The sequence below is a fragment of the Lagenorhynchus albirostris genome, chromosome 20 (assembly GCF_949774975.1).
Source record: "Lagenorhynchus albirostris chromosome 20, mLagAlb1.1, whole genome shotgun sequence".
Taxonomy (NCBI): domain Eukaryota; kingdom Metazoa; phylum Chordata; class Mammalia; order Artiodactyla; family Delphinidae; genus Lagenorhynchus; species Lagenorhynchus albirostris.
The window spans coordinates 52,003,687-52,031,549 of record NC_083114.1 but is presented as its reverse complement, the minus strand read 5'-3'; the positions used below and the strand labels follow the sequence as shown (position 1 = coordinate 52,031,549).

The following is a 27,863-nucleotide window of genomic DNA, read 5'->3' as shown; positions in this document are numbered from 1 at the left end:
TTTGTGATGCTAGACATTCTAACAGGTGTGAGATGATATCTCATTGTGGTTTTGTTTTTCATTTCCCTGATGATTAGTGATGTTGAGCTTCTTTTCATGTACCTCTTGGCCATTTGTATGTCTTCTTTGGGAAAATGTCTATTTAGGTCCTTTGCCCATTTTTAAATTGGGTTATTTGGGGTTGTTTTTTTTTTGCTATTTTTAAAAATATTTATTTATTTATTTAGGCTGTGCCGGGTCTTAGTTGCAGCACACAGCATCTTAGTTGCAGCATGTTGGATCTAGTTCCCTGACAAGGGACCGAACCCTGGCCCCCTGCATTGCGAGTGCAGAGTTTTAGCCACTGGACCACCAGGGAAGTCCCTTTTTTAGCTATTAAGTTGTATGCATTTCTTGGTTTTTTTTGGTTATTAACTCCTTATTGGATACAGGGTTTGTAAATATGTTCTCCCAACTCATAGGTTGCCTTTTCATGCTATTTTAAAAAATATTTATTGATTTATTTGATGGTTGATGGTTTCCTTTGCTGCGTAGAAGCTTTCCTTTTTCTTTACGTAGAAGCTTTTTAGATTAATGTCACCCCACTGTTCACTTTCTCTTCCATCCCTTTTGCAGCATGCCATTTCTACAAGGTTGTCAGAGTATCAATCAGTGTCCGGTCAGGGCAGGAGCAGCCAAGCTTGGCTCCTGTTTCCTTGAATGTGGCTGTCCTGAGTCATCTGTTCTGTGATGAGAGAAACAGGAGGAGCGCTGGTGTGGAGCTGATGGATGGCTTCCAACACCCTCAGGCCAAGGCGCTTGCTGGGACTCTGAGTCATACTGTTGCCACTGCTCTGCTCCCTGTGTCCCAGTCATGCCTGCCGGCCACTCTCATTGTTGGAGACCTTCTGAAGGTCACTGCCAAATCCTGATGCCCTAACTGCATTGTGGGTCAAGGTGAGAAGCGAGGTGAGTCTTCCCCTTGGACAGTGCACGGCCCAGTAGACCCCCTCAGGAGGAATCATGGGTGCCTAAATGTATTACGGGGAGGAAGGATGGGGGATGGATGTGGAAACAAGTCACCAGGAAGACCTCCCTTGGGACAGATTGGAATCTACAGCCCTGGAAAAGGGTGTGACATGAGCTGGGAAGGCCTGGAGAGGGTGGGTGTGGTCAGAGCCCCAGGGCCTGGAGCTGCCCAGTTTACTACAGGCAAGGAGCAGGATTTCTGCCCTGGGGCCCCCCCTATCCTAACCATTCTGGGTGGCCCATCACCAGCAGACTTTGGCCGTGCCTGTCTCCTGGGATGTTGGGCAGTTCTCTGAGGGTTTGACTCCCTGCAACGCCTATCCGGGATCCCATTCAGCACTGCAACCCTCACCCAGGCCAGCCCCTTCCCGTCTTCCATGACTGTTATGCTGAAGGGGTTCTAAGTTTTCAGATTACTTGTAGCCAAGGTAACCCATCAATATAGCACAAACTGATTCCTGTTTTGAATGGAGACAGTTTTCATTGGATTTCCACTTAGTCCCCGTCTTTCTCTTTGGTTCCCCTGTGTCTGGGGTTCCCGAGGCTGCTGCCATATTTGGTGATTCACTAGGACTCACAGGTCTCAGCACAGAGTTGTACCTACGACTAAGGTATATTACAGCGAAAGGACACACAGTAGGATCACCAAGGGAAAAAGATGCAGGCGGAGTCAGGAGAAATCTGTCTAGGACAAAACTGAAAAATGTCACCATCTGAGTTCGTTGAGCTCCCCCCTTGTCACCTGAGGGCAAGTCTAAGATTGGGCGGGCCACACCTGTGGGACAGGTGCCGACAGGTGGGACTGAGTACAGCTCAGGAGCAGGGCAGGATACTCTGAGACATCTGAGACATCTCAACGTGTTCCTGGAAAGTCACACAAAATACCTCTGACTTCCATGAAGTGAGAGAGTGGGACCAGGAGGGGGCGCACTTCTAGCCCCCCATCTCCCCACACCCCTCCACCCTCACCCTCTACACCCCACCCCACCCCGGCCCCCCAGCCACCCTGGGCAGAAGCAAGAAGGAACAGGCTGAGGAGATGGGGCCCCGTGGAGAGGTGGAGGCCTGGCCTCACAGGGGGTGGGAGGAAGTGTGTGCCCTCTGGGGTCCTGTGAGAGATTTCATGCAGGGGTGACAAGTCCCTTTTTCCCCAGCGTCACCTCACTGGGCCACAGCTTTCTCGGATATTCCAAAGAAGACTTAATTCATTATCATCTTAAAGATGGATTTATTAAAAAAAAAAAAAGCCCTCAGAGAACTGCTGGGATTTGGGATGACTGATGGCTTTATTAGCTTGCCTCAATTTTATATTTATGGAATTAAACCAGCAGCCAAGGGGCACTTAATTAAGATTCTTTCTCATCAGTTGGAGAAGAAAAGATAGTGGGGAGACAGGGCTTGTGACCCATATTCTAGGAGAAAAGTTTTAAGTACTTGCAATAACACGCTGGAGACCCTCGGTAGGGGGGCTTGGTGGGTCACAGGCCGGGAACAAGGGCTGTCTTCACGCTGGGAACCCAGGGGCCTGGTCCTGGTCCTTCACTTCTTAAGCATTTGCCAGTCAGAGCAGCATTTATTTGGTGTCTGGTCCACAGCGCCCTCTGTGCTGTGTCTGCAGATATACAAGAGCACAGAGCAACCAGGGAGCTCGGGCTTGGAGACAGAATCTGGGTTCCAATCTCGGTTCTCCCCCTTACTAACTGTGTACTTGTGGGCAAGTTATTTCATTTATTAAAAATCGAGATATAATTCACATAAAATTCACCCCTTTTGAGTGTACAATTCAGTGGTTTAGTATATTCATAAGACTGTGCAAATATCACCACTATCCAGTCTTACATATTTTCATCACCCCAGAAAGAAACCCCCTACCCATAAGCAGCCACTCCCATTCCCCTCCCCCAAGCCCATAGTAATCAGTAATCTACTTTCCATCTCTATAGATTTGCCTGTTCTGTACTTTTCTGATGAATGGGATAATACAATATGTGACTGGCTTGTTTTACTTAGCATAATGTTCTCAAGGTCCATCCATGTTGTAGTGTGTCAGAACTTCCTTCCTTTTCAAGGCTGAATAACGTTCCATTGTATGGATGGACCACATTTTATTTTTTCCTTCTTCTGTTAGTGGACATGTGGGATGCTTCCGCCTTTTGGCAGTTGTGAATAACACTGCTCTTGAGACCCTGCTTTCAATTCTTTGGGGTATATACCCAGAGGTGGAATTGCTGGATCATATGGTGATTCTATTTTAATTTTTTGAGGATCATTCCTTCTTAAGGCTGAATAGATAGCATTCCATCATACAGACACACGACAGTTCATGCATTCATCCATCAGTGAGCAGCCTGGGTTTTTTACACTCTTTGGCTATTCTGAATCATGCTGCTGTGGACGTTTGTGTACTGGCTTGTGTGTGGCTGTGTGCTCTCGTTTCTCTTGGGAACTGACCTAGGAATGAAATTACTCCATCCTTTGAGTCTCAGTGTTTGTTCGTGAAATAGTAGCTGCGACCTTGCGGGCTTAGTGTAAATTGATGAGACGCGTACCTGGTGCAAGGTGGGTGCTCAAGAAATGGAAGCTAATAATAACAATGATTTTATCTTTCTCTGTGCCTGTATCTAGTCCTTGAGGAGCTTATAATTTAGTAGGAAAATAAGACAGACAAAAATCAGCACTTACTAGGTATCAGGCCCCGTGAGAAGTCCTTAGGTGCAATCCTCACTCTTTATTTATTTACTTAACCATTTAAAAAATTGAAGTATAGATAACTTACACTGTTGTGTTAATTTCAAGGTTATAGCAAAGATTCAGTTATACATACACACATACTGGGCTGGCCAAAAGTTCATTCGGGTTTTCAGTAGGATCATATATATATATTCTTTTTCAGATTCTTTTCTGTTATAGGTTATTACAAGATATTCGGTATATTTCCCTGTGCTATACAGTAGGTGCAATCCTTACTTTAGAGATGAGGAAACTGAGGCTCTGACAGTAATTTGCCCAATTAAGGCAGGGATGCGGTGGCAGGATTGGAGCACAGGCCCCTGTAACTCCAGACTCCTGCAGTGAGTGAGGCAGTGGCTTGTAGGATCTTAGTTCCCCAACCAGGGATTGAACCCGGGCCACTGAAGGGAAAGAGCTGAGTCCTAACCACTGGACCACCAGGGAATTCCCAGAATGAGGCAGCTTCGATCTGGGCAGACACTGCTGCCCTTCAGGTGCACAGGTGAGCATGCAGGGCAGGGGCCAGGCCATGCCCTGGGGGCTATGTGTATATACACCCCAAAAAGCCAGGAATAGCACAGGGAGGCTGACCTTGGGGGTGATACTCAGAGTGAATGGGGATTTGCACAAAGGAAACAGATTTGGTGACAGTGGAAAGTAGGGAAGGTTTGGGGCAGGAACTCTTTGGACGGCGTGGGAGTGAATACTTCACGGGGGGGGGCTTGCGGAGTAGAAGTGGGGTGCAGAAGGGAAAGTGAGAAATGGCCCCAGCTGACGACAGGTCAGGCTGGGCTTAGAAACTGGGCTGCTTAGAACCAGCCCTTCGACTTTTCCCTGCCCAAACTTCTCTACTGGATGTAGCTTGTGTCAGATACTGTCCAGGACATTTGGGGCACATTGGTAAACAAGAGATAAAAATCCTTCTCCTAGCTGGTGGAGTGCATCTTCACCCTCCCTCATCTGCCTCCTCCTCAAACCTCTCAAGGGACCTAGAAGGGATCACGGCTCTCCCACAACAAGCTGGGGCGTGGGAAGCAGAGGCAGAGTGGGATTGATGAAGGGGGAAGGGACTGCTTTCCACACCTGCCGGGTGTTGGGAGGTCCGTGCCTCTCAGTAGGGGACGGTCCCACATGGGGTTGGATGTCAGGAGATCTTGCTAAAAAGGGACAGATTCCAAGGTGGTCTGAGACACAGCCCAGCGAAACTTGAAATCCTGCATCACCCTTGCCTGAATGGACACCAGAGAGGGGAGCCTTTGGGCAGTTGCTCTTTTGAGATGATCCAGGGGTATTCGGGGAGAAGAAGGGGGAAACCGAGGCAGCTGGGTGGCTTCCCATGTCCACCAGCAGCTCTTGGAGGGAGGGAGCTTTCCTCCTGGGGGCTGAACTCTTTGGAGGATGCCTGCTCATGCCTGCCCCCCAGGACCCCTGGACCAGAGTTTTGAACACAATGAGTGACATAGGTTCTGAGGTCTGCTGGGCTTGAGATTGGAGGCTGGATCTGCAGTGACCCCTTGAGCAAGATACTTCACCTCTCCGAACCTCTGTTTCCTCATCTGTGAAGTGGAGATATGAGCTTGTGTGCGGGGAACATCAGCCTTTGCAGTGCCTGGCAGTGGTGGCTCTAAAAGACGGTATGTCAGCTTTCTATTACTGCTGTAACAAGTAACCACACACGTAGTGACTTAAAACCACACAAATGTACCAATCATTTTGCTGTTCTGGAGATCAGGAGTCCAAAATGCATCTCATGGGGCTAAAGTCAAGGTGACAGCAGGGCTGTTTTCTTCCTGGAGGCTCTGGGGAGAATCAGCTTCCGGAGCCCACCTGCATTCCTTGGCTTGTGGCCTCTTTCTCCATCTTCAAAGTCAGAGGTGGCCGGTCGAGTCTTTTTCACGCTGCTTCCCTCTTCCATATTTAAGGATTTTTGTGATTACATTAGGCCAACCCAGATAATCCAGGATGATCTCCCTATTTTAAGGTCAGCAGATTTACAACCTTAATTCCACTTGCAGCCTTACTCTCCTTTTGCAACGTTACATAACATATTCACAGATTATGGGGATTGGGACATGGTCGTCTTTGGGAGATCACGATTCTGCTCACCCCAGATGGCTGCTCCCGTACTCCTGCAGTGACCTGTGATGCAACTGGGGAAACTGTCCAGAAAGAAAGGGGTCTTTTAAAAAAAATTTTGGTTATTATAATTTTTTGGCCGTGCCACGTGGCATGCAGGATCTTAGTTCCCCGACCAGGGATCGAACCCGTGCCCCCTGCCTTGGGAGCACGGAGTCTTAATCACTGGACCACCAGGGGAGTCCTGGGGGTCATGTTTTTCAAGTTGCCCTGCTAAAGAAAATTTAAATAAAATAGCCATATAGCTGTGGTGACATATTTAGAATCCCTGAGTCATTTCTGGGCACCTGGTAGGTGCTCAATAACATGTTAAATGAAGAGCTTGCCCTTGTCTCCGGCGCTGGGATGGGGTCCACTTGGGAGGGTCCCCTGTCTAGTCTGTCCTGGGCTTCCCTGCCCGTCCACACACACGCACAGACACAGACACAGACACAGCCGCTAACTTCCCTGTAGAACAGGGAAGTACGATGGCTGTGTTCCCTGCTCTCACAAGCTGTGCGGCAGAATGGCCTTCTGTCATAAATAAAAATAAACCCCAGACACTGCTTTTCAATCGGAAGATTAGGCTAAATGTGAAACAGAAAGCATGAAAGATGAATTGGAGCGGTAGCTCTCCCCGCTTCTCAGCTGCCAGGCCCGGCGCTAGGCTGCGTGCGGCTCTTGTTCCCGCCCAGAGAGGCGGCTGATGATTTGTGCGCAGTGTCAGTGAACGCTGTTATGACATTATTAATGCTCTGCTCTCCGGCAAAGGACAATGGCCTGTTGCCTCTTAATGTGCTGTCTGCTGCGGCGGTCGGAGCACATTAAATGGGGATTTCAAACACCGTAAACCACATGTTTCTTTCTCTCCTCTTCCCACCCCAGGCCGCTGTGAGCTCCAGAAGCAACCTTGAAGCCTTGGGCAGGTGGGTGTGCAGTCAAAGCTGTGATGCCCCAGGAGACTCCAGGGGGGCCCTCAAGGGGGCAGGGAGGTCCCCAGGGAGCCCCTAGAACCACTAGGAGTCTTGACCTTCCTGGGGGCAGCACTGTGTCTTTGCTGCGGCGAGGGGGACCTGGCCTCAGGGAAGCTGGACTTGCTGGGTGGGCAGGGCTGGTGGGCTCCCTGCTCTGCCCTTGGGTGACATCTGCAGGAGGACCCAGATGGCAGACCTCCAACGGATTTTATCGGTCTTGCACAATGTTCTAAAAATATTGAGTCTGCATTTTAAAATTGTGTGGCCACACGTAAGAAGCCCAGGTTTCTGACTCCCTTGAAATAACTGGGTCCAGAGTCACACAAAGCAATGGCGGCACATCCCCTCAGGGACCTCCAGTCTTTGGCGTTCTCTGATCACTCCAGCCCCTTTCTACCAGGTCCCTGAAGTAGGTTGAACAGTGCCCGCCCGCCCCCCCACCCCCAATTCATGTCCATCTGGAACCTGAGAACATAACCTTATTTGGAAACAAAGTCTTTGCGGATGTAATTAGTTAAGATGAGGTCATTCGGGATTAGTGTGAACCCGAATCCAATGACTGGGGTCCTTATAAGAAGAGGAGAGGACACAGAGAGACACACACAGAGAAGGTCACACGGAGACAGGGGCAGAGACCGGAGAGATGCAGTTATAGGCCGAGGATGCCAAGGAGTGCTGGGCCCCGCCTGAAGCCAGCAGAGGAGCACGTGACAGTCTCCCTCAGGGCTTCTAGAAGGAACTGACTCTACCAGCACCTTGATTTAGGACTTCTGGCTTCCAGAACTGTGAGAGAATAAATTTCTTTTTCTTTGTTTGCCATACTGCACAGCATACCAGATCTTAGCTCCCCAACCAGTGATCGATCCCAGGCCCCCTGCAGTGAAAGCACCGAGTCCTAACCACTGGACCGCCGGGAAGTCCCGATAATACATTTCTATGGTTTGAAGCCCCCCAGTCTGTGGTCGCTTGTTACAGCATACCTAGGAGACTAATATAACTCCCCTCCCTTCTTTTATTTTTTTTGCGGTACGCGGGCCTCTCACTGTTGTGCCTCTCCCGTTGCGGAGCACAGGCTCCGGACGCGCAGGCTCAGCAGCCATGGCTCACGGGCCCAGCTGCTCCGCGGCATGTGTGATCTTCCCGGACCGGGGCACGAACCCGCGTCCCCTGCATCGGCAGGCGGACTCTCAACCACTGCGCCACCAGGGAAGCCCACCCCTCCCTTCTTTGCATGGCCCACCATCTAGGTATTTTGAGTACGACACCCCCGAACAGTAGTACATCACCCACTTTCCCCCAATTCCTTCCCTGGAGTCCTGCTCCCCTTTCGGACAGAGACCCTCCCCTGCCTGCCCAGGGCCTCTTGCTGGTGCTGAGCTCCTCCTGACCCCTCTAGCCAGACCATCGGGTCATGCAGAGGGCAGCGGGAGAGAGCCAGGAAGTGCCACGGTTAGAGCACCCGGGCCGATGCAGGGTCTGCACCTGACCCCCCACGTTGGGCTAGGCTGTGGTTCTGTTCATAGCCTCAAAAGAGTAAAACAGTAGAAAGGGGAGGGTTTTGGAATGTGGTGTGAGCCGGCATCCTGGGTCCTTGGATGTGTCCCCCAGCAGAAGTGTCCCCTACTCTCCTCTCATTTGTTTCGGGTCACTCTGCTGCTTATCTGAAGGCTGTGGGTATGTATCTAGAACATGGGTGTTTCTCCAATGGTTCTCCACCCTGGCCAGCTATGTGGGCATAACCTGTGGCATTAAAAAACAAATGTGACATTGTAAAGCAATTATACTCAAATAAAGATGTTAAAAAACAAAACGAAACAAAACAACTCCCTCCCCCAAAAAAACCCCCAAATGTGCCGGGAATTCCCTGGCGGTCCAGTGGTTAGGACTCGGTGCTTTCACTGCCGAGGGCCCGGGTTCAATCCCTGGTCGGGGAACTAAGATTCTATAAGCCGTACAACATGGCCAAAAATAAATGCCCAGGGCCCATCTTAGGTACCGAATCAGAATAAGGACTGCATTCTGCAGGTGATTCTGCTGTGAGTCAGGGCTGAGAACCACTGGCCTATAAGCCAGGGTCTTAGTTTGGGTTCTCCAGAAATAGATTCTGAGACAAGCGTTCAAGTGCCAGTAGTTTATTTGGGAGGTGGCCTCAGGAACACGGATGGAGGAGTGGGGGATGAGGCAGGGAAGGAAGGAAGCCAACATGGGGTACATGACCGAGCTGGTTACCGCTGTGGGCAGAGGGAGCTCAGGGAACTCTGGGAACCGAGCAGCCCACCTGAGGGAGAGGGAGCCCTTGAGGGCTGCTTCCAGGGCATGAATTCCCTGATACTTCTATCTTGCCCCTGCATGTTCGAGCATATTCTCACAGCCAGGAAAAAGCCTCAGGCAGCGTTACATGTATCCTCCGTGGTCTGTCTTCTGGCATGTAGAGCTGGATGCCCGGTGGGTAGGACGAGGCGCCGGCAGCAGCTGCTACAGGTAGACAATAACAAGAAAAGTATAACCACCTGCTGCGAGGGCTCCGAGGTGCTCGGCAATTCACGACTGGCAATTCACAAGTTTTCCCCTAATGTCTGCAGCACAGCGGAGAGAAAGCAGGGCCACGTACACTGAATTTCGCCACAGACAAGAGGCCGACAAAGGGGAAATGGGCTCCGAAAGGAAGAGGCAGCAGGGTGGTCTGGTTCAGCGTCTTTCGCTGTCTGCCCCAAGCCTCCCTGCCTGGCTCGAGCCTGCAATGGGGTACCCTCTCCCACCTTCTGAAATCTGGCTTCCGGCCGAGAGGAGAACACCTCCCCAGATGAGCCACACCTTGGGGGGGACCCCCATCTTCTCCCCTCCCTTTTGGCCTAAATGCCAACCAGGAGCAAATGTGACCCCCTGAACTTACGGGAGAGGTGCACACAATGGGAAGGGGCATTTCATGCCCGAGTGTAGATGTGGCTTTTGCCCTGACATCCAAGGCTTCAGTTATTGTCTGAGTGTGTAGCAGATGTAGGTGCCCAGGGACAAGTGGGACCCCAGGAGAGACCACCCCCCCACCCTCAGAGATCTCCTTGGCCAGCCTGCCGTGATGCCCAAATTTCCCGTCACCATTTGTCACTCTTCGGCACGAAGGCCTGGTCAGCGTGTCCTTGTTCGGTGTAAACTGGCTACCTAGCAGGAGTTAACATATTAATCTGCCAACACCCATTCATCATTGGTTTTCATATCAGCGGAGAGCAAGGCGATGAGGTAATGGAACGTGGGACAGGTGAATTTTGATGAGGAATGAGCAGGAGAAACTGAACAAGAGTCACAGCTGGTGAGAAATGGCTCAGAAGGGGCTGGGAGTTGGGCTAGGCGAGCAGCAAAGGGGCTGGGGGCTGGGGGCCTAGTTGGACCAGGCAGGGACTGGATGGACCAGAATAAAGGTTTTGTCTTGTAGAAAGACCCTCAGGGTCATCCATGTCATTTTACACGTGGCCTGAGGCCTTGGGCTCTTCCGTCTGTGCCTGGCCAAGCTGGTCTGGCAAGTGCCCTTCCTGACTGAGCAGCATCTTCAGCTCCAGGCCTGGCTCTGGGAGCTGCCGTGCCTCGGGTGCTCACAGGGGCTGCTGACCCCTCTCTGCGGTGGCAAACACCTCTCCAGAGTCAAGAAGTGGAGGGAGGGTGGGGTGGGGGTGAAGGGGGGCTGTGCACGCTTTACAGAGTTGGAAGGTGCATTAGTGAACCTCGGGTCACTCTCATTTCATAGCAGAGAGACCGAGGCCCGGGAGTCCCCCTGACTCTAGGCATCACCCACTGGTCAATGGAGGGTCTGAAACTAGAACCCAGACCCACAGGGCGCGCCATTGCTTCTGGGATCAGTGGGAGAGCCTCAGTGTCACAGGCCGAGTTTGAAATCAGAAAGCAAAGGGGAGCTGCTGCAGTTTCTGTTCAGAGAGGGCCAGAGGATGGGCGAAGTTTGCAAAGCGAAATCACTGTGGGTGTGAAGGGGCCATTGCAGAAGCCCACTGTGGCGGCAGAGGCAGCGGCGGCGACCGGAGGGAGGGCCCTGGCACCGCGCGGAAGCGGGGATCGCCTCCCAGCGCCGACCTCCTCTGTGCTCTGCAGGAGCCGAAGCAGGCCTCGGCCCTCAGAGCTGGTGGCACCCGGGATGCTTCCGAAATCCAGCCCGCCGCCCGCCCCCGCCCCCCGCGCCCCGCCCCGGGCCGGGAGAACGCACTGCTGGGCCGCAGCCACGAGGTGGCGCCAGCGCGCCGAGGAAGCGCGGCGGCCGCTCCTGGGCCGCCCCAGCCGCTGCTTGGCCGCCTCCTCCAAGGAAACAATGCGGCGCCTCCGGGCGTAACGCAGCGCGGGGCCGGACGCCGGACACCCGAGCGCGGGCAGACGAAAGAGCGGGAGGCAGGGCGGGCGCGGGGCGCCCTTGCCCGGAGCCATGGGCGCAGCGCGGCGCAGGGCCCGGGAGCGGCGCGGCCCGGAGGCGCGAGGGGCCGGGGCGCGGGCCCGGGGCTGCCTGTAGCCGGCACCGAGGGCGCGGGCCCGGGGATGAGGGCGACCGCGGCGGGGAGCCCGTCTGCGCGCCGCGGCGCCGTCCCGCCCAGAGAGCGAGCCCGAGCAGGCAGACGCGTGGCCGGCGGTCTGGGGGCGCGCCGCCTCCCGGCCCCCAGAATGTGAAGCGGGGAGGGCAGAGACGCAGAGACGGCCCGGCCGGGCGCCCTCGCCGCCCTCCGGCAGCCGCGCCGCGCTCCCCTTCCCCTGCCCGCCGAGGCCGCGCCGACCCCGCGGGCCACGGCCCGGGCAGCGAAGCCGCTGAGCCCCCGCGTCGCTCGGACCCGGCTTCGGCCCGCAGCGGGTTCGTGGCCCGGACGTGGTAGGAGCAGGGCCCGGGACGCACCGTGGTGCGTCCGGCCTCGCCCGCGGCTCCTCGCCCAGACAAGTTTGAACAATGATCACAGTCAACCCTGATGGGAAGATAATGGTCAGAAGATGCCTGGTCACCCTGAGACCCTTTCGGTAAAGTTGTTTCCCGGTTGGCGTGGGAGGTCTTTTTCTCCAAGGGGGCGTGGGTTGGGGTGGGCGAGGTCAGCCCCTGCCAGAGTGTCTGTCCCAAGGCTGCCTGTCCCGTTAGCAGAGGGGGCGGTTTGTGCTTCGGCCCTCGGTGGTGGCTAGTGGGGCTGGGAAAGGGATGGAGCTGGGGTTCCGGTTCGGGTAGGGAGGGTGTGTAACTCTGGGACGGGTACCGAGTTTGGTCTAGGTTGGAGAGGATTCGGGGTGTGAAGGTGGGAATGGGGGCAGAAGTCACCGATGTTGTGGTCCTGGACCCTGGAAGTCGCCCAAGCCAGGGTACCCCTTCCCTGCCCCTCCGGTCCTTCCCCACCTCGCGGACGGCCCAACCCCCGCGGCAAAGTTAGCGCTCTGGGCGGGGCGGTACCCCCACCTGGCGGGCCAGTGGAGCCCTAAGTCGGCCCGCTCACCCCCTCTGCCTGTCCCACCCCCTCTGACCCCGCCTTCTGCGCGCACTCCTCTCCGCGGGGTGCGGGCCTCTGTCCAACGGGAGGGTCCCCGAGATTGCGGCAAGGACCCCCTCTGATGGGAATTCGATCCCCGATCGCGGGCCTTGGAGAGGCTGGGGCAGGGGCGGCGCTGTGGGGCGGAAGGGCGACGAGAGCGTGGAGGCGGGATGGAAGCGGAGACCGACCCCCCCCCAACCTCGGCGGTCAAGGCCAGGCAGGGCTACGGCCGTCTGGGTCTGCCTGGGTTCTGCTAGTCCCACCCCAGGGGCCCCCAGAGCCCGGCGGTTCCGGGGCAGCTCCCGCTCCTCCCAAGCGCCATCGGAGCCGGGCCTGCAGCCGGGGCTGGGGAGGGGCGCTAAGCGATGGGTGCCCAGCGGAGTCAGGATGCCACCTCGCCCAGGGGCTGAGCCGCGGAGGGCGCCGAGGGGGCGGCGGGGCCCGGGGCGGGGGGCGGGGGTGGGCCGCACTCGGGATGCGGCCACAGGTGGGGTCCGGGCGCGGGAGGGAGCCCGCGAAGGCAGGAGCTGTACGGGCTCTGCCCGAAGTTTGGGGGGCGGGAGGGGCCAGATCTGAGGCCCTCCCCTCCAGACCTGAGGCGGAGACCCGGCCCCTCCCATGCCCCCCGCTGGTTTTCCTTCTAATGGAAAGACCGTGGCTCACGTGGCTCCCGCCCCACCATTGCCTCCAGCTATTGGATCCTCCGGCGTAGGGTGTAGAGTTGAGGAGACAACCTTTAGGACGGCAGGGGTCAAGCTGGACCACCAATGTCCAGAGGATTCGGGACGACCGTAGAGCTGGGGGTCCCCAGAATAGAGCCTTGGGCAGGTGATTGGGGGTGTCAGGAGCCCCCACGCCCTAAAGTTCCCATGGGAAGCAGGTGGGAAGCTAGCATCTCTGGAAAAGGCCTTGTTCCTCCGGGGAAATCCTCAAATCCCTAGCCAACCCAGACCCTCCTCAGCCCTGTCTCTCCCACCCAGTGTTGGCCCCTCCCTCCAGGCCGTGGGAAGCCCAGCCTCTGACCCCAGCTTGGCTGGACATTTCCCGGCACAATAGGAGGTAGCGGCTGGCGCCAGCACCACGGACAGCGCCAGCTCCCTAGCGCTCCTTCCCTTTGGGTCCTGCCCCTGTGGCTCTTTCAGGCTCTTTTCTGAAAGCAGGATGCAGAGGTGGGGTTGCATAGGTTCCCCTCCCCACCCCCAGGTTATGTAACTTCCTCTCAGGGTATCCCTAGGCTTCCCACAGAGACCCACAGCCACCAGTGAAGTCTTCAAGTCCCCTTCAGATGCGGGGTGTGTGTGTGGGGGTTTACGACCTCCAACGTATCAGCCCTACTTGTTAATCCTCAAGGGCAGCTGGGAGCCCTATTCCCAATGGTTTTCGCAGAGCCTCCGGCAGGGTCCTTATTCTATAATTGCTTCTGGAATGTTGCTTGAATGGATACATGGGTGGACAAAACCATTTTAACTTGAATCTACTGTAAATAGTCCCAGTATTGGGTCTGGCAGAGAGAGATGCAGATGAGGTGTTTTGGGGCTTCAGGTTCTGGGCTAAAGGCCTAGATACCTTTCTCACAGCAGGTTTTTGGACGCTGGCAGCTCAGGTCCCCAGCTCTAAATACAAGTACCCCATAGCTGGGGAAGGGGAGAGGGAGTGGGGGGTGAGAAACTTGGAGAGACCCATCCTCGTCCTCAGGCTGGGGGGACAAACCGCTGATTTCCCCCAGGATCTTCCTGGATGTGTGACCACCCTCCCCCTACACGGCCCTTCTGGCTGCTACCCTGAGACCAGCCTGACTTCATCTTGGAGATCCCAGGGCTAGAGTCCCACCCCCAGGCTTGGTAGATTTCAGTGAGGGGTCCCTGGGAGGTGAGGGAGCAGTGTTCCTTGTGCCATCTGCTGGGGGAAGCTCCCAGTGCCATATCTGCTTTTGGGTTCTGCCCCCCCCCCCCCCCGCCGCCGCTCTGACTTAATCTCTAACAGCTTCCTTTAAGTATGGGTTGGGAATTTTGTTGTGCTTTTATTTTCTGCTACAATTATGTGTTTTCTTTAATGAATCAAATTTTAATTAAATACTGCTCTGCCAGTTTCAAATAATGAAGATTAAAATGCATAAACAAGTCTTGCATAGAGATACAAACAAATGTGGGGTTTGAGGATGGAGGTGGAGGTGGGAAGGCTGGAGGTCTCCGGCATGATTTGGGGGGCCCCCCATGGTGAGCCTGGCTCCACCAGAGTTGGGGTTCCTCACCCTGACCTGGGGGGGCTCCCCTTTCAGCTCTGCCAGTTGATCAAGTCCTCGGGTAGATTCAAAATCCCAGAACAGCCTCCACCTCTGCTTCCCTAAGGCTGTGCTGGCCCAGAATCTAGTATGGAAGCAGCAGGAGCCTGGGGCCAGACTTGAGGGTGGGTTCCCTGCTGTCCCCCTGGGGATACCTTAGTTCTTGGCACTTGGGATGTAATCAAAAACTATGTGTTGAAGTATAGACAGTCGTGTTTTGGCCAACTCCCCTGACCTCTGTGACGGCACACGCTTGTATGACACCCCGTGCACAGGTGTTGGCTTACTCTGAGCCGTGGTGTAATCTACCGTGTGCCTGCCTGGTGAAGATGTGGATGGGGGAGTCTGGACACAGAAGGCAGCCACAGGACCCTGCCCTTCTAGATCTTACCATCTGGTAGTGATGGGAGCCCTTCCCCACCCCCTGCCCTGAACATGACAAGGATGTGTTCAAGCTGGTTGCTGCAGCAGGCCTGTGTACACAAGTGCTGATCAGGACCCAGGTGATTGATGGGCTCCAGGTGGGTTTTGTCTGGACCAATTACTTGCCCTCTGGCTGGCATCAGGTCCTGCTGTTTCCATCTATACCAGTTGTTCTCACACTTGAGCGCGTATCAGGGTTACCTGGAGAGCTTGTTAGAATGCATTGCTTATCCCACCCCCAGAGTTTGTGATTCCGTAAGCCTGGGACTAGGGCCCAAGAATGAGCATTTCTGATATGTCCAAGGTGATGCTGATGCAGCTGGTCTGGGGACCACACGTTGAGGACCTCTGCTGTCAATGAGCCAGCTTCCGTCTGGAGACTAGAACCTGCCCAACCTTATACCTTAAGGATGCCTCACTGTCCTGCATGGTTTTGCATGTGGCCACTTCCTTGTAGTCCAGCTCTCTTTATCCTGTGTGATGGGAGACCTACTGGTCTGGGAGCTCAACCCCCTGGTCTTTTATTCCTCCATCCATCCATCACTCATTCATTCGTAGGGAGCCCTTACAGGATAGGGGTGCATGTGCTGACCTAACCCTGACCTGCCCTATTGTCTCCGCAGGCTTTTTGTCCTGGGCATTGGCTTCTTCTCACTCTGCTTCCTGATGACGTCTCTGGGAGGCCAGTTCTCAGCCCGGCGCCCGGGGGACTCTCCCTTCACTGTCCGCACAGAAGGTATGTTGGTGGGGAAAGGGGTGCAGGGGTTGGGGGGTCAGAGGAGAGGGAAGCCTTTGAGCCTAACGCTGCAAGAGGCTTTCTGGGGCTCTGTCTTGGGCGTCTGGCCACCTCGTTGGTGGCTGTGTGAATGGTGGGGGCCTTGCACCCTGCTTTGGCTCTTGTCCTGGCTGTGGTAATCAGGCTCCCTCTGGTCTAGCCTCTCAGGCCAGGAGGGGCCTTTGAGCCAGGGTCTCCCAAGCATCAGAAGAGGCTGCCTGTGTTGCTTCTCTAGTGGGGTGGTTTGAGGTTTCTGGATATGACTCCTGTCTCTCTGAGATACACATATTCTGTACCTTCGGCCCAGGCACAGGGGAGAGGGCAGGACTGCCGTGGGCTCACGTGTCTTATCTCCAAGCTCTCTGGTCCTTCATTCTTGCCCACGTGATGCTTACAAGGCAGTGGAATGGAGGTTCAGAGCATGGGCTGTGGGGACCAGATGGACCTTGTTCGTACCCTGGTTCATCATTTACTAGCTGTGTGCCATTGGCCACATCACTTAACTCACCTTCAGAGAAGGAAAGCAGTGACCGTTTTCAGGGGTTGGATTACATGGGCTCACGTGGCATGGGGGTGTGATGACTGGTGGCCTGGGAGACCTCCTCCTGAAGGTGGGTCCCGCTCCCCCCTCATCCTGCTCAAGGAAGAATGGAGAACAGTTCAGAGCTGCTCAGTGTGTCATGGGGGCTCTCCCAGTAACCGTGGGAAGGAGACACATAGTGGGGAAACTGGGGCAAAGGGGGTTTCTGGAACTGTTCAGGGGGCCGCTTTGTGGGCTCTCCCCTGCCCCTCTGGGAAAGTCCCCCCAGGCCTCATCCGGCTCCCCTCTTCCCAGCAACGGATAAACCCTCCAGTAGGATGGGTTGTGATCTAGGGTCGGTGCCCCGAGGGGCACTTACTCTGCCATCTGGCGTCTCCTTAGATTCATGCCTTTGGTTTAACACGCACTTCTTTAAATTTGCAACAGCTCCCAGCAGGAATTTCACATTTATTAGACATTCTAGCCTGAATGTAAACGAATCTATCCCCTCTCTGATCCACAGAGATCCCTCGGTCTCTCGGAGCCTCCGTTTTCTCCCCTGGTAAACGGGGCTAACATACCCTCTTCCCCGGGATTGTCATGAGGGGGTGTGAAGATAACATATGTGAAGGGTCTCGAGCAGCTTCTGGCAAATACTGTGAGCTCTGTAAACATTTACTGGATGTGGTGAGTCTGAGACGGGGGCATTGCCGGAAAGAATGTTTAGGGAAAAGGGGACCAAGGAGATACTGAGGTCTCTACGTGGGAGACTCCTGAGGATGTGGGGGGGGGGCTGTGGAGGTGCACTTGAGGGGTAGCTTGGGGAGGTGGAGAGTGGGGGAAGGGGTATAGGGAGCGATGCTCAGGCTACCTGGGTGCCGTCCCTAGCAAGGGGGTGTGTCTGTCTGGGTGGGCTGCTGCAGGGAGCTTGGGCAAGCTGACCTTCAGCAAGGTCAGGGCCCCAGGAGGTAGGAATCAGGGACTGGGGGAGGAGGGGTGTATGGCTGGGCTCTGGTTCTTCTGTTCATCTGCCTGGGGTGGGGGATGGGGGGGGTCCCATCCTGGCAGGGGGTGGGCCCAGTGCCCAGAGGACTGGGGGCTTGTGGGTGTCCTGCCGTGCTCTGCACTGTGCAGTTTTGCCTGGCAGAGGGAGAAAGGGTCCAACTCCAATCTAGGTGTTGTGTCTAAGGGGTGGGCAGAGCCATAGAGGGCAGAGGACTTGCCCAGGGTCATGCAGTTAGACTAGAGGTGTGTGTGTGTGTGTGTGTGTGTGTGTGTGTGTGTGTGTGTGTGTGTGTGTGTGTGTGTGTGTGTGTGTGTGTGTGTGTGCGTGCACCCGCGTACACGTGGTTAAGCTTCCTATCGGAGTATAGTATCCGAAACGGAACCCATCCATGCACCAGCAACCTGGATCAAGAAACAGAGTGTGATCCAACCCCAGAAATGCCCTCAGGCCTCCTTCCACTCACTCCTTCCCCAAGGACTCCGGGACCCTGACTTCTCATAGCACAGAGGAGTGTTGCCTGGTTCTCTGACTGTATGAGAATGGAACCATATGGCAGGTGTTCCATCGTGTGCCCCCCGTCTCTCGATAGCACATTTGTGAGATTCATCCGTCTCGTGTGCGGTTGCAGACGTTTGTTTTCACTGCTGCACAGCATCCGTTGTGTGGACACATCACAATATATTTATCCACTCTACCCCGGGGCGGACGTTGGGCTGTTTCCAATTTGGGGCGTTTGTGCTGCTGTGAACATTCCAGCACATGTCTGTGGTGGACACATATGGGCATTTCTGTTGGGTGCACCTGGGGGTGGAGTTGCCGGGTCTCCTGAGTGTTGTGACATTAGTTCTCAGACCAAGTGTATTCAAGTCTTTTCACACCTCCCAGGCCCCTGTGCTGGAAGCTTCGTGCCTGGAATATGGAAGTAAAGGCCGCGAGGAGGAACTAGACAGGGAGGGAACCCTCTGAGAACCCCTGGGAACTGACCCCAATTCGGTTCACATCCCAGGTCCCATTGTCTCCTCAATTTTTTTCATGCCCTTGGATTAAGTGGATTTGCTTGGACAGACCCAAAGCAGAGACCTGGAAAAGCCCTAAGCTGACTGTGGGCTTAGAATCCTGGTCCTAGATTCTAGGACCCCCCAGATGATGAACCCCCAGAGATGACCCCCCAGATGAGAACCGCACCCCGGACCTGGGGTGGCCCTGCAGACAACCTAGGAGTGCCAGCACTTCTACCCGGGAGCCGCCCAGGGAAGGATGGGGTTGGAAGTGGGGGGCGGTTGGGAAGGGGTCTGGGGAGCGATCCTGGAGGTCACAGTGGGGGTTGGACGTTGGATAATGTTTGTTCTGGGGGTCTGTGAAGCCCCAAGGCAGAAGCAGAAGGAAACCCACTAAGGGTTAGAAAAACGATTTAGAAAGAAAAATCCTCCATTGGTCAATAAAACTGTCTGAGCACAAATAGGGAGATAACCTCTCCTCTCCTTGCCTGTCAAGCCTGTGAGGATGTGGACATGGCTGGGGGGGGAGGGGCAGGGTGAAGGGTTTTCTCTAAAAAGCGGAGCGCCTGCCACAGCCTCTTGCGGACTGTGGTCTCCCTGGGGAGGCTCTGGTTTCCCCTGTGGGCCAGTTCCTATTTCGTGATAAAGTTCTCTAGTTTGGGGATAAAAATGTGACAGACATCTCATTCTGTACTCTGTACACTCATCTTAAGATTCAGGGGAACAGTAGCCTGAGCAGAGAATCATAACTGGAAGGAGGGCTAAGCCTAATTCCCTCGTGCCGCAGTTGGGCCCAGCTTGGGCCTTGGGGGAGGATTTTTGTTTTTTATATGCTCCCTCTGCAGTCCTCCCTCCCCACCCCAGTCCCTCCTCCTTGCCTCCTGCCTCTGCTTTCCTGCTCTTGTCCTAAGAGGAACTTGCTTCGCTCCTAACGAGAGGGGACTTGAACTTATGTCTGACGCCTCCCTCCTGGGGTCGCCGCAGATCCCGCAGAGCCTGTGTGGCGGTTCCTGGCTCTCTGTCCTGTCTTGAAGTAGAGGTCAGAGGCCGTCTCCGGGGAGAGGGCTGCAGGCCACAGGTCCTTGCTTCAGCTGCTTGTGTCCGCCCTGAGGTTCCCCCGTGGACTGGCCCAGCCAGGCGTCCCGGACCCTGGCCAGCCTTGGAACCTGGGGAATATCAGAGACGTAGTTCCTTGCTCTGGCTCTGGCCCTGGATCTCGGTGCTAATGGGGCTTCTATTCTCAGAGGCTGGCAGTGGAGGGGTGAGCCAGGGCCCGCCCTCGTCTCCCACGCTGCCCAGAGCTCCCGTGGCCTCAGCTGGTTTCCGCGTTGGCCGTGTGCAGAGACAAGTGTGCACACTCCCTCAGCTGTGCAAACGCCAACTCACAGCCCCTCTCAAGTGCCTGGGAGGTCTCTTCTGTCTGGCAAGGTGGGGGCTCCTTCAGTTTCCAGGAACCAGTGGGAACGGGTGGCGGGTGGGGACAAGAAAGGGGACAAGGGCGGAGAGGAGAGAGAAACAGAGAGCATGTCTGGGGAGGGGATGGGGCCTCGGCGGGTGATAGAGCACCCCTGTCGATACATGTGAGGACCATTTGTCTCTCTCAGCATCCCAGCTTTCCTTATTTATATGGAAATATGGAGGGAACCTGTGTGATTTCTGCGATGTGTCACTGGGGCCTCACATTAAATACGTTTCAGTTTAGCCGCCGCTGAGAGCGGTGAGGTGACTCAGGGCAGGCACGTCAGGAACCCGCTCTGCTGATAGCCCTGGCCAGCGGTGGCATCCAGGGGGCACGTCATGTGGCCGAGCGGCTGGACTGGCTGTGTGTGGCCTGCTTCCCTCCCGGGACCCACCCCCTGCCTCGTCCAGGGCAGAAAATGTGCCTAGTGTCCTGGAGCTCCTCAGGAAGTGACGGGGGTGGGGGGTTGGTGGGGGGCTGTCTTCTGAGGTCTCAGGAGCTCCTGGAGTCCTGTACCATCTGCAGACAATGGGAGTGGCCCCCGAACCCCAGGTGCTGGGAGGGTGTCTTCGTCCAGTCTGATGGAGGTGGCCTTACAGACCCATGTGAGATCTGTCTCCTTAGCCCCGGCCTATAAGCCCTCTGGTCTTCTGGGGTCCCTCTTTCTGTTGACTTTTTTTTTTCTTTTTGGCCGCACCATGTGGCATGCGGGATCTTAATTCCACGACCAGAGATCAAACCCACGCCCCCTGCAGTGGAAGCTCAGAGTCCTAAACACTGGACTGCCAGGGAATTCCCTCTGTTGACACTCTTAAAGAATTGGCTTCGTCCCTTGTATGAAGGGCACTCCAGAACCCCCAGATACCTCCAAATACTCTAGGGGGCTTATGTTTCCCTGGTCACCTCTTGCTCTGATTCCCTGCTTCTACTGAATTATCCTACTGGATGTCTCCCCTCCTGCCTCCTCTGTGTCCCCTACACTGACCTAGTGGGAAGGACACACCTTCCTCCCTAAACCCTCCACAGGGGTGGGGGGATTTGGGGTGGGGTTCGGACCACTGCTCAGCACAGCAAACAGATGACAATTCTCTTTTATCCCTGCCTTTTGCAGCCCCCCCTCCCACGCTTCCCCACGGGTCATCCCTATGGCAGCGGAGCTTCCCCCATCCTGTTAGCCCCTCTGGGTCGTTGTCCTGCCCCCTGCCCGTGTCCTCAGGCCTTGTCCTCTCTCCTAGTCTCCTAGGCTGGGCTGGGAAACTCCAGTCTTCCTGGCTGAATATGCAGCATCATTTAGGTTTCTCTCTGTCTCATTGCTCCCGGCATCTAGATGAAGCTCTGGCCCACCCAGGGCTTTAGCAAAACAAAACAGAGCTCTCTCGCTAAGGAGATTCTGATGGCTTTTATAGGAACTCTTCTTTCCTTTTCTATTACCCTGATCTCTGGGGGCAATTAGGGGAAGAGCAGAAACAAGGGTCCCAGGCTGTAGACCATGGTGGGTGGGGGGCAGGGACAGACGCTGAGGCCCAGAGAAGGACAGTGACATGCTCCTTCCCCCATCTAGTTGGGGCAGAGCAGGTCTGGAGTCAAGGCTTCCTGGGCCACAGTGCTGCCCCCAGGCTCTGTCTGGCTCTTGGGGCCGCTATAGCTCTAGGCCAGCTCTTGCAGTTATTGGCTCCATCAGCTATTTTGAAGTTTTTGAAATGAGATGGGGTTGGGAGTGGGGGTGGGGTATGTTTGTCAGTGAGATCTTGGGAGGGGCACAGACAGTGAGCTCAGAGGGGAAAAGGAAGCTCGGGATGAGCCCGGAGAGAGGGAGGGCAGCCGTGTGACAGGGCAGGTGCCAGGCCTGAGGCATTGTGGGAACGCAGCGCCACCCCAGGAGCAGTGGTGCCTCAGCACTGCTGGAGTGCTGTTTCAGGTTCCAGCTGCCGCCCAGGCTCTGTGGTCCAGTTGGGCCTGAGTGCATGGCTGGGAGGCCTCTCAGGCTCTGGCCTGAGAATGTTCCCAGCCATGGCCTCGCTCTCGTTTTTCATCCCACTCCTTTGGGGAAGGGGCCACCCCAGCCTGAGCTATGAGCGATCAGGGCAGCCCGGTGAGGCCGGCCAGGCTGTGCACTGCACAACTCCAGGACATCCATCAGGTGGCCCACAACATGAGCGGCTCCTCTGGGGCTGTGCAAAGTGCTGTCAGGACAAATCATCTGCTGGGCTCGGATATCTCTAGCTGAAATGAAGGGAACTCCCTTCTTGTTTCACTCTGTGCTCCAAGCACTGGTGGAAAGCAAGGTATTGCGTTTGAATGATGGGCTTTGGGGGTTGTCCTCAAGATGAGAGTGATTTGAAAGAGTCATCTGTTGTCCCCAGCTCTGTGGAGTTGAAAGAGAGAAGGAGCTATTTATATCTTGCTTTTTGAATGACTAACTGATTGAGGCCAAGTGAGTCGGGAGGGGCCGAGTGGTGGGAGAGACCTCAGTTTTGCTTCATTTAACACTATGGTGAAATTTCCTGATCCCAACTGAAAACCCATCCAGTTTTCTGAGGGGAAAGTCGGAAGACCATTAGCTCTTTCAGCTACTCGGGTGGGAGGGGTTGGAGACAGTTTCTTTCCTTCCTTCCTTCTGAAGCCCAGTTTCTCCAGTACCCAATCCCACCCTGTGTCTGTCCTCCGCTTCCTCTGCTCTCCCCACCCTTGGCCCCCAGCCCCCCATTCATGCCCATCCTTTTCTTCAGAGCCAGGGATCCAGGCTCTCTGAGGAACCTGCAACTCCTCCCTGCTCTGGATTTGATGCTTGGCTGGGTCCCCCCGCCGAGCTCCCCATGGCCTCCCATCTGACCTCAGGTGGGCTCAGCTGGCAGGGGAACCCAGCCAGGAGGTGACTTGGTGTGAGAAAGCGGTGGCAGTCACTGGAACGGGCCTGGTGCCAGGGGATATGGGGACAAGCAAAGCAGAAATGTCACAAGCAGCCCTGGTGACGTGCAGCCTCTCTAGGCCCCCCTCCTTGGCTCAGTCCCAAGCATGGAGCGGAGGAGACCGGCCCCCTCCTGCCCCCCTCCCCACGTCTCCCCCGTCTCTGCCTCTGGTCCTCAGTGGCCAGCCGTGGTCTCTCCTGCCCCGCTCCTGGCACCTTGACATTGGGTTGCAGACCGGGCCTGGTGTTACTGCCTTGGGTTTGGGACACTGAGGCTTAGAGCAGTATGACAACTCCCTTGGTCATATGGCCATGCAGGGGGTGCCGGCAGAGGCAGGTGAGAGGCCAGGTGTCCACCGTAGCCCCTCTGAGTCCGCTGGGCCCTGACCCTTTCCTTTCCTGAGAAGCAGATGCTGTTGGTGCCCACGTCCTCAGCCCTCACAATTCCTGTCACACGCTGGAGACGGCTCTGCCACCCCACGGCAGGTGGAAAGTACCAGAACATGGCCGTCCTTGGGAGCAGCCCTTAAGCGGTGACTGGCGGGAGGTGGTGTGCACATGCCTGGCCCCCTCGCCCCCCCGGGGGAGAATTCTGAGGCCGGTTCTACACCTGCTGGTTTCCCCAGGTTGATGACATGCCCTCTCTGGGCTGCCTCCTCGTCCCTGGGTCACCTCCCCACTTCCCTTCACCTCCCAAATAACGACTTGCCCTCAAACCCTTGTCTCAGGGTCTGATTCTGGGGGGCCCCACCCAAGGCAGCCCCTGACACCCCCGCCCCTCCAGCAGCCTGGGGAGTCCCTGGGAGCATCTGCGTCCCCATGGATTCAGCTCATTGATTAAGAGCGACTCAGAGCTTGGCCCCTGGGGTTTGCAGGCAGCCCGGTTGGGGATTGCAGCGTCTGGAACCGAGCACCTACGGATGGTTTGGAGGGGCTGCTTAAAACCTTCACAGAATTTAATTAAAAAGGAAGGCAAGGGCTGCTCTCCCACACTGGGCGATGCTAGTGATCGGGAGTGATTAGTAAGGAAATTGTGGAAAGTCTCGGGCCGGTTAATGGAATCTTGGTTGAAGCACCTCGTTTTCATTTAATTTTATTCTTCACAAGGTCTCCCGGCCCCTCAACCCTGGAGTTGATCTCTGGGAACCCAAAGACCGGGTTGAGAGTCAGGACAAATTCACAGTGGTTTTTCTAGGGTGGTGTCTGGGGGAGTGGGTGGGGACGGGAGGTGGCTGGGGCCCCGAACCCCTTGAACACGGGCTCACAGCCTGTGCATCCGAGCCACGTGAAGAGCAAGCAGAATGCAGGGTCCTGGACCCCATGCCCTAGAGATCTGCATTGGCAGATCTAGACAGCGAGGGCCCAGGAATCTGGACTTTAGCAGCCTGGCCGGGAGATTCAGGTGCGGGTGGATGGCTGACCACACTTTTAGAAACCCTGGTTTACAGGTTCTGTCTGGAACTTGCTGTTAGGGGGTTTTGGGGTTCCTGTCCCACTCCTGGGCCTTCCCTGTCTTCTCACAGACCTGAGATTATGTCTAAAGCCAGATTTTGCTGGTGGCAAAAACTGAGGCCCAGAGAGGTTAAAAGGTCATCCCAATGTCACACAGCTGGTAGGGAGCAGGGTGGGCCCAGGCCTCTCTGGATTCCTGTCCTGCAGGGGTAGGGGGTGGGGCAGGCTCACTCTCCTGACCCCTCCCCTTCCCGAGAAGATGGGGGTGGGGCTGGGGTCTGAGCCACCCCGCCAGACACCAGGTGGTCTCCGGTGGCCTCCGGGCTGCTTGGGCTGTGCCTGACTGCACCCACGCTCTTCCTGCAGTGATGGGTGGGCCGGAGTCCCGCGGTGTCCTCCGCAAGATGAGTGACCTGCTGGAGCTGATGCTGAGGCGCATGGACACGCTGGCCAGGCTGGAGAACAGCAGTGAGCTACACCGGGCTGCCGGCGACAGGCGCTTCCCTGTGGACAGGTGAGGGGCCCGGGAGGGAGAGAGGCACCCCACTGTGTGCTGGGCTGGGGATTCGGCCTCGAAATGCATTTCATACACACACGCACACACACACACACACACACACACACACACACAATGCATAGTGTGTGGTTTTTATAAATCCTCCCTAAGTGGCTTCCCATTGTACATATGTTGCCCCTGCTTTTCTCACTCACGGTGGTGATTTTGAGCTCTGTCCATGTCGATGGGCATGTGTGGATATGCACTTGGCTGTGATGGCCACAGTGATCACCTGTCCTCCTCCCGTGGACATGGGCCGTCTTTTTATTTATTTATTTATTAATTTTTGGCTGCATTGGGTCTTTGTTGCTGCACGCAGGCTTTTTCTCTAGTTGCAGTGAGCAGGGGCTACTCTTTGTCGTGGTGCGCGGGCTTCTCATTGCAGTGGCTTCTCTTGTCGTGGAGCATGGGCTCTAGGCGCGTGGGCTCAGTAGTTGTGGCACATGGGCTTAGTTGCTCCGCGGCATGTGGGATCTTCCCAGGCCAGGGCTTGAACCCATGTCCCCTGCGTTGGCAGGCAGATTCTTAACCACTGCACCACCAGGGAAGCCCCGACATGGGCCATCTTTGCAAGCAGGATTTCCTGGTTTATTCATTCTAAATATCACCCCCACTGAGGCCAGAATGTGCAAAGTTCCCCAAGGTTTTGTGCTGCAGCCCCACGTGCCTCTGTGTAGCCCCAGGAACCCAGGTGGTGCATCTTAAGTGTCGGGTTCTCCTGAGTCCCAGAGAATGAGGGGACGTGAGGTCAGGGCCGTCCCAGCTGGGAGTCCTGCGCCCCAGACTTGGATGTGGAGGGAGGAGGCTTGGACCCCACCCATCCCAGGGAGGCACTCTGCACCTGACCTTTTAGATGTTGAGGTTCTTGATGAGATGGAATTGCTCAGTGTGTTCTAACTGCTGAAAAATTCGTTTGAAACCCACACTTTTACGCAATTTGGGAAAAGCTGTACCTCGGCCGGTGTGATTTGCTAAAAGTGTTCTACTGCTGAAAAATATGTTTGAAATCCACACTTTTAGACAATTTGTGGGAAAGCTATACGTCAGCCAATGCGTGTGATGTAAAAGCCAAAGTTCCAGGCATTTCTGAAGTTCGGTGTTGGGCAAAATCAAAGAAAGTGATGGTGGTGAGTCCTGGTCATTGAGGGGCCCTGGCTGGGCGGAGCCTGAAGCACAGCCCACCTCTTTGGTCTAGTGGGGGGATCCTTTGCCCCATAGGCTGCCTGGGCTGGACTACTGGCCGTGGGTCCCGACCCCAACAGGCCTTGCTGGTTGAATGTTCTGGGTGCCCAGTCAGGTCAGCCGATGTCAGCATCCCCGTCCTCATAAGGGGCGCCATGTACTGAAAGCTCGCTTTATTGAGTTACCGCCATGATCCTGCCAATCCCACAGCCACCTATGGGGGGCTTCAACCCCCGTTGCATAGAGGAGGCATCTGAGGCACAGAGATGTTCATGAGCCTGCTCAAAGTTGCACAGCTGCTGAGGCGCTGGGGCCCCGGTCAGATGGCCCCAGGGCCCCACCTTTCTAACCGGTGTGCTCTGGGTGGCCGTTCGCTACGTAGGGGTTCGTTTCTATCCCTTTGCAAGACTTTTCATATCAATTAATTCACAGCTCAGGGCAAACAAATCCTTTGTTAGACCTTTGCTCTGATTTTTTTGTTTTGGAAAATGTAGGCACTAAAATTACAGTCCTGGAGCCTGGGATGAAATGCAGTTGTGGGTGTGAGGAGCCCACCTCAGCGCCTGGCTCCGGGTGGGAGCTCTCCACCCGCGGGAAGTCGGGGCCCCTGGGTGGGCTGTGCGGCTGTGTGCTGGGTCCCCGGTTAAATGCTCTCACCCTCCAGGGACTGAAGAAACTAAAGGGATCTGTCTGCTCATGAAATACGTCCTGGCACTTACTAAGCTCCAGGCACTGCTCCCGGTGCTGGGGACACAGTGATGGGCCTTGTGCTCATTCCTGCGGGGAAGACAGACAGTAACCGAGAAAAAGAAAGAAATGAGATAAAGTCAGATACTGAGCCGTGTTCTAAGGATGAGGCAGTGGGTGACTGGGAAAGGGGCTATTCAAACAGGGCGGTCTGGCAAGGCCCTTGGGAATCGATGATATTTGAGCTCAATCCTGCATGATGGGAAGGAGCCAGCCACGTGAGGAGCTGGGGGGCAGAGAATTTGAGGTAGAGCAGCAAGTGCAAAGGCCCTGGGGTAGGAGCAAGCTTGGTGTGTTGGAGGAAAAGAACCAGTGTGAAGGCCACCCTGGCGGAGCGTGGTGGGGTCTGGGAGGGGTCAGCTGTGGTAAGTAGCATTGGGACTCTATTCTTAGAGCTGTGGGTTAGTGGGGTGGGAAGAGGGGAAGCAGGGGGGCCAGTGGCAGAGACAGGAGACGGAGGCAAAGCTGCTGGGCTCCCATGGACCCCCCCGGAGGCGTGAGACTGCTTCTTCTCCACGTGCACAGGGCGATTCTCTCCCATGCTGCTGTGTCCCCTCTGATTCAGCCCCTCGCCCCCCTCTCATCCTTTCCACTTTCCCGGCTGCCCCCAGCTGTGCTCCCACCTGTCTGGGCTGCGGATCCAGCCTCTGTCCACAGGTCTGTTCATCAGGGTGAGGGCAGCGGGTCCAGGTCTCCTCCTTGGCAGGCCTGACTCCTGAATGTGCTTCTGCCAGCACATTCAGTGTCTCTGGTTTCTTCCAGTCCTGGCCTTGCCTCCCTCCCATGCTCTGCCCTTCATCTCCACCCCCTCCAGCTCCATCCCCAGGAAATAGCAACAATCTACCATGACCAGCAGAGCCCATCAAACCCCAAGGGCAGAGCCATAAATTTCAGGGACACTGTTGCTTCTGGTTTCAGGGCACGCTGGGGCTGCTTGCCCCCACTCCCCCTGTGCACAAACACCGCAGACCCCTCCCCACCTTATCCCCCTCCGGCGGTCAACATGGAGCTGGCGGGCGAGAATCCTGCAGACGCGAACCCTGCTGTGTTTCTAGCAAACTCTTCAGTGACCTGCACTTGGATTTCTCACTTTACAATTATCTGTGGCTTAAAAAAGAACAACCTCCACTGCCCTCCTTCTGCCCTTTGGAAGCTTCTGGGCTGTGCCTCCCACTTATGGCTGGTTTATCCTCAGGGAAGACAAATTTGCCTTTTTTAGCCTAGGAAAACA

At 55.7% G+C, this 27,863-nt stretch overlaps 1 protein-coding gene and 1 long non-coding RNA gene across 4 annotated transcripts in view; both read left to right on the top strand.

Annotated features, from left to right (window-relative positions):
• Positions 1-733: 733 nt before the first annotated feature.
• On the top strand, positions 734-10,157 carry LOC132511546 (uncharacterized). Of its 2 annotated transcripts, XR_009537640.1 has the most exons (4): positions 734-948; positions 5,303-5,372; positions 6,739-6,779; positions 9,410-10,157. It is a non-coding gene; the product is annotated as an uncharacterized LOC132511546 (long non-coding RNA). The 2 variants fall into 2 exon arrangements; XR_009537639.1 differs by lacking the exon at positions 734-948 and having other exon boundaries at positions 4,747-5,372.
• A 1,603-nt stretch (positions 10,158-11,760) lies between these two features.
• Positions 11,761-27,863, top strand: part of MGAT5B (alpha-1,6-mannosylglycoprotein 6-beta-N-acetylglucosaminyltransferase B) — a 66,565-nt gene continuing 50,462 nt past the window's right edge. For both annotated transcript variants that reach the window (XM_060133645.1, XM_060133646.1), the window contains exons 1-3: positions 11,761-11,828; positions 15,653-15,765; positions 24,514-24,661. In XM_060133645.1, coding sequence (XP_059989628.1) covers positions 11,761-11,828; positions 15,653-15,765; positions 24,514-24,661 — 329 coding nt within the window. The remainder of the gene's footprint in view (positions 11,829-15,652; positions 15,766-24,513; positions 24,662-27,863) is intronic.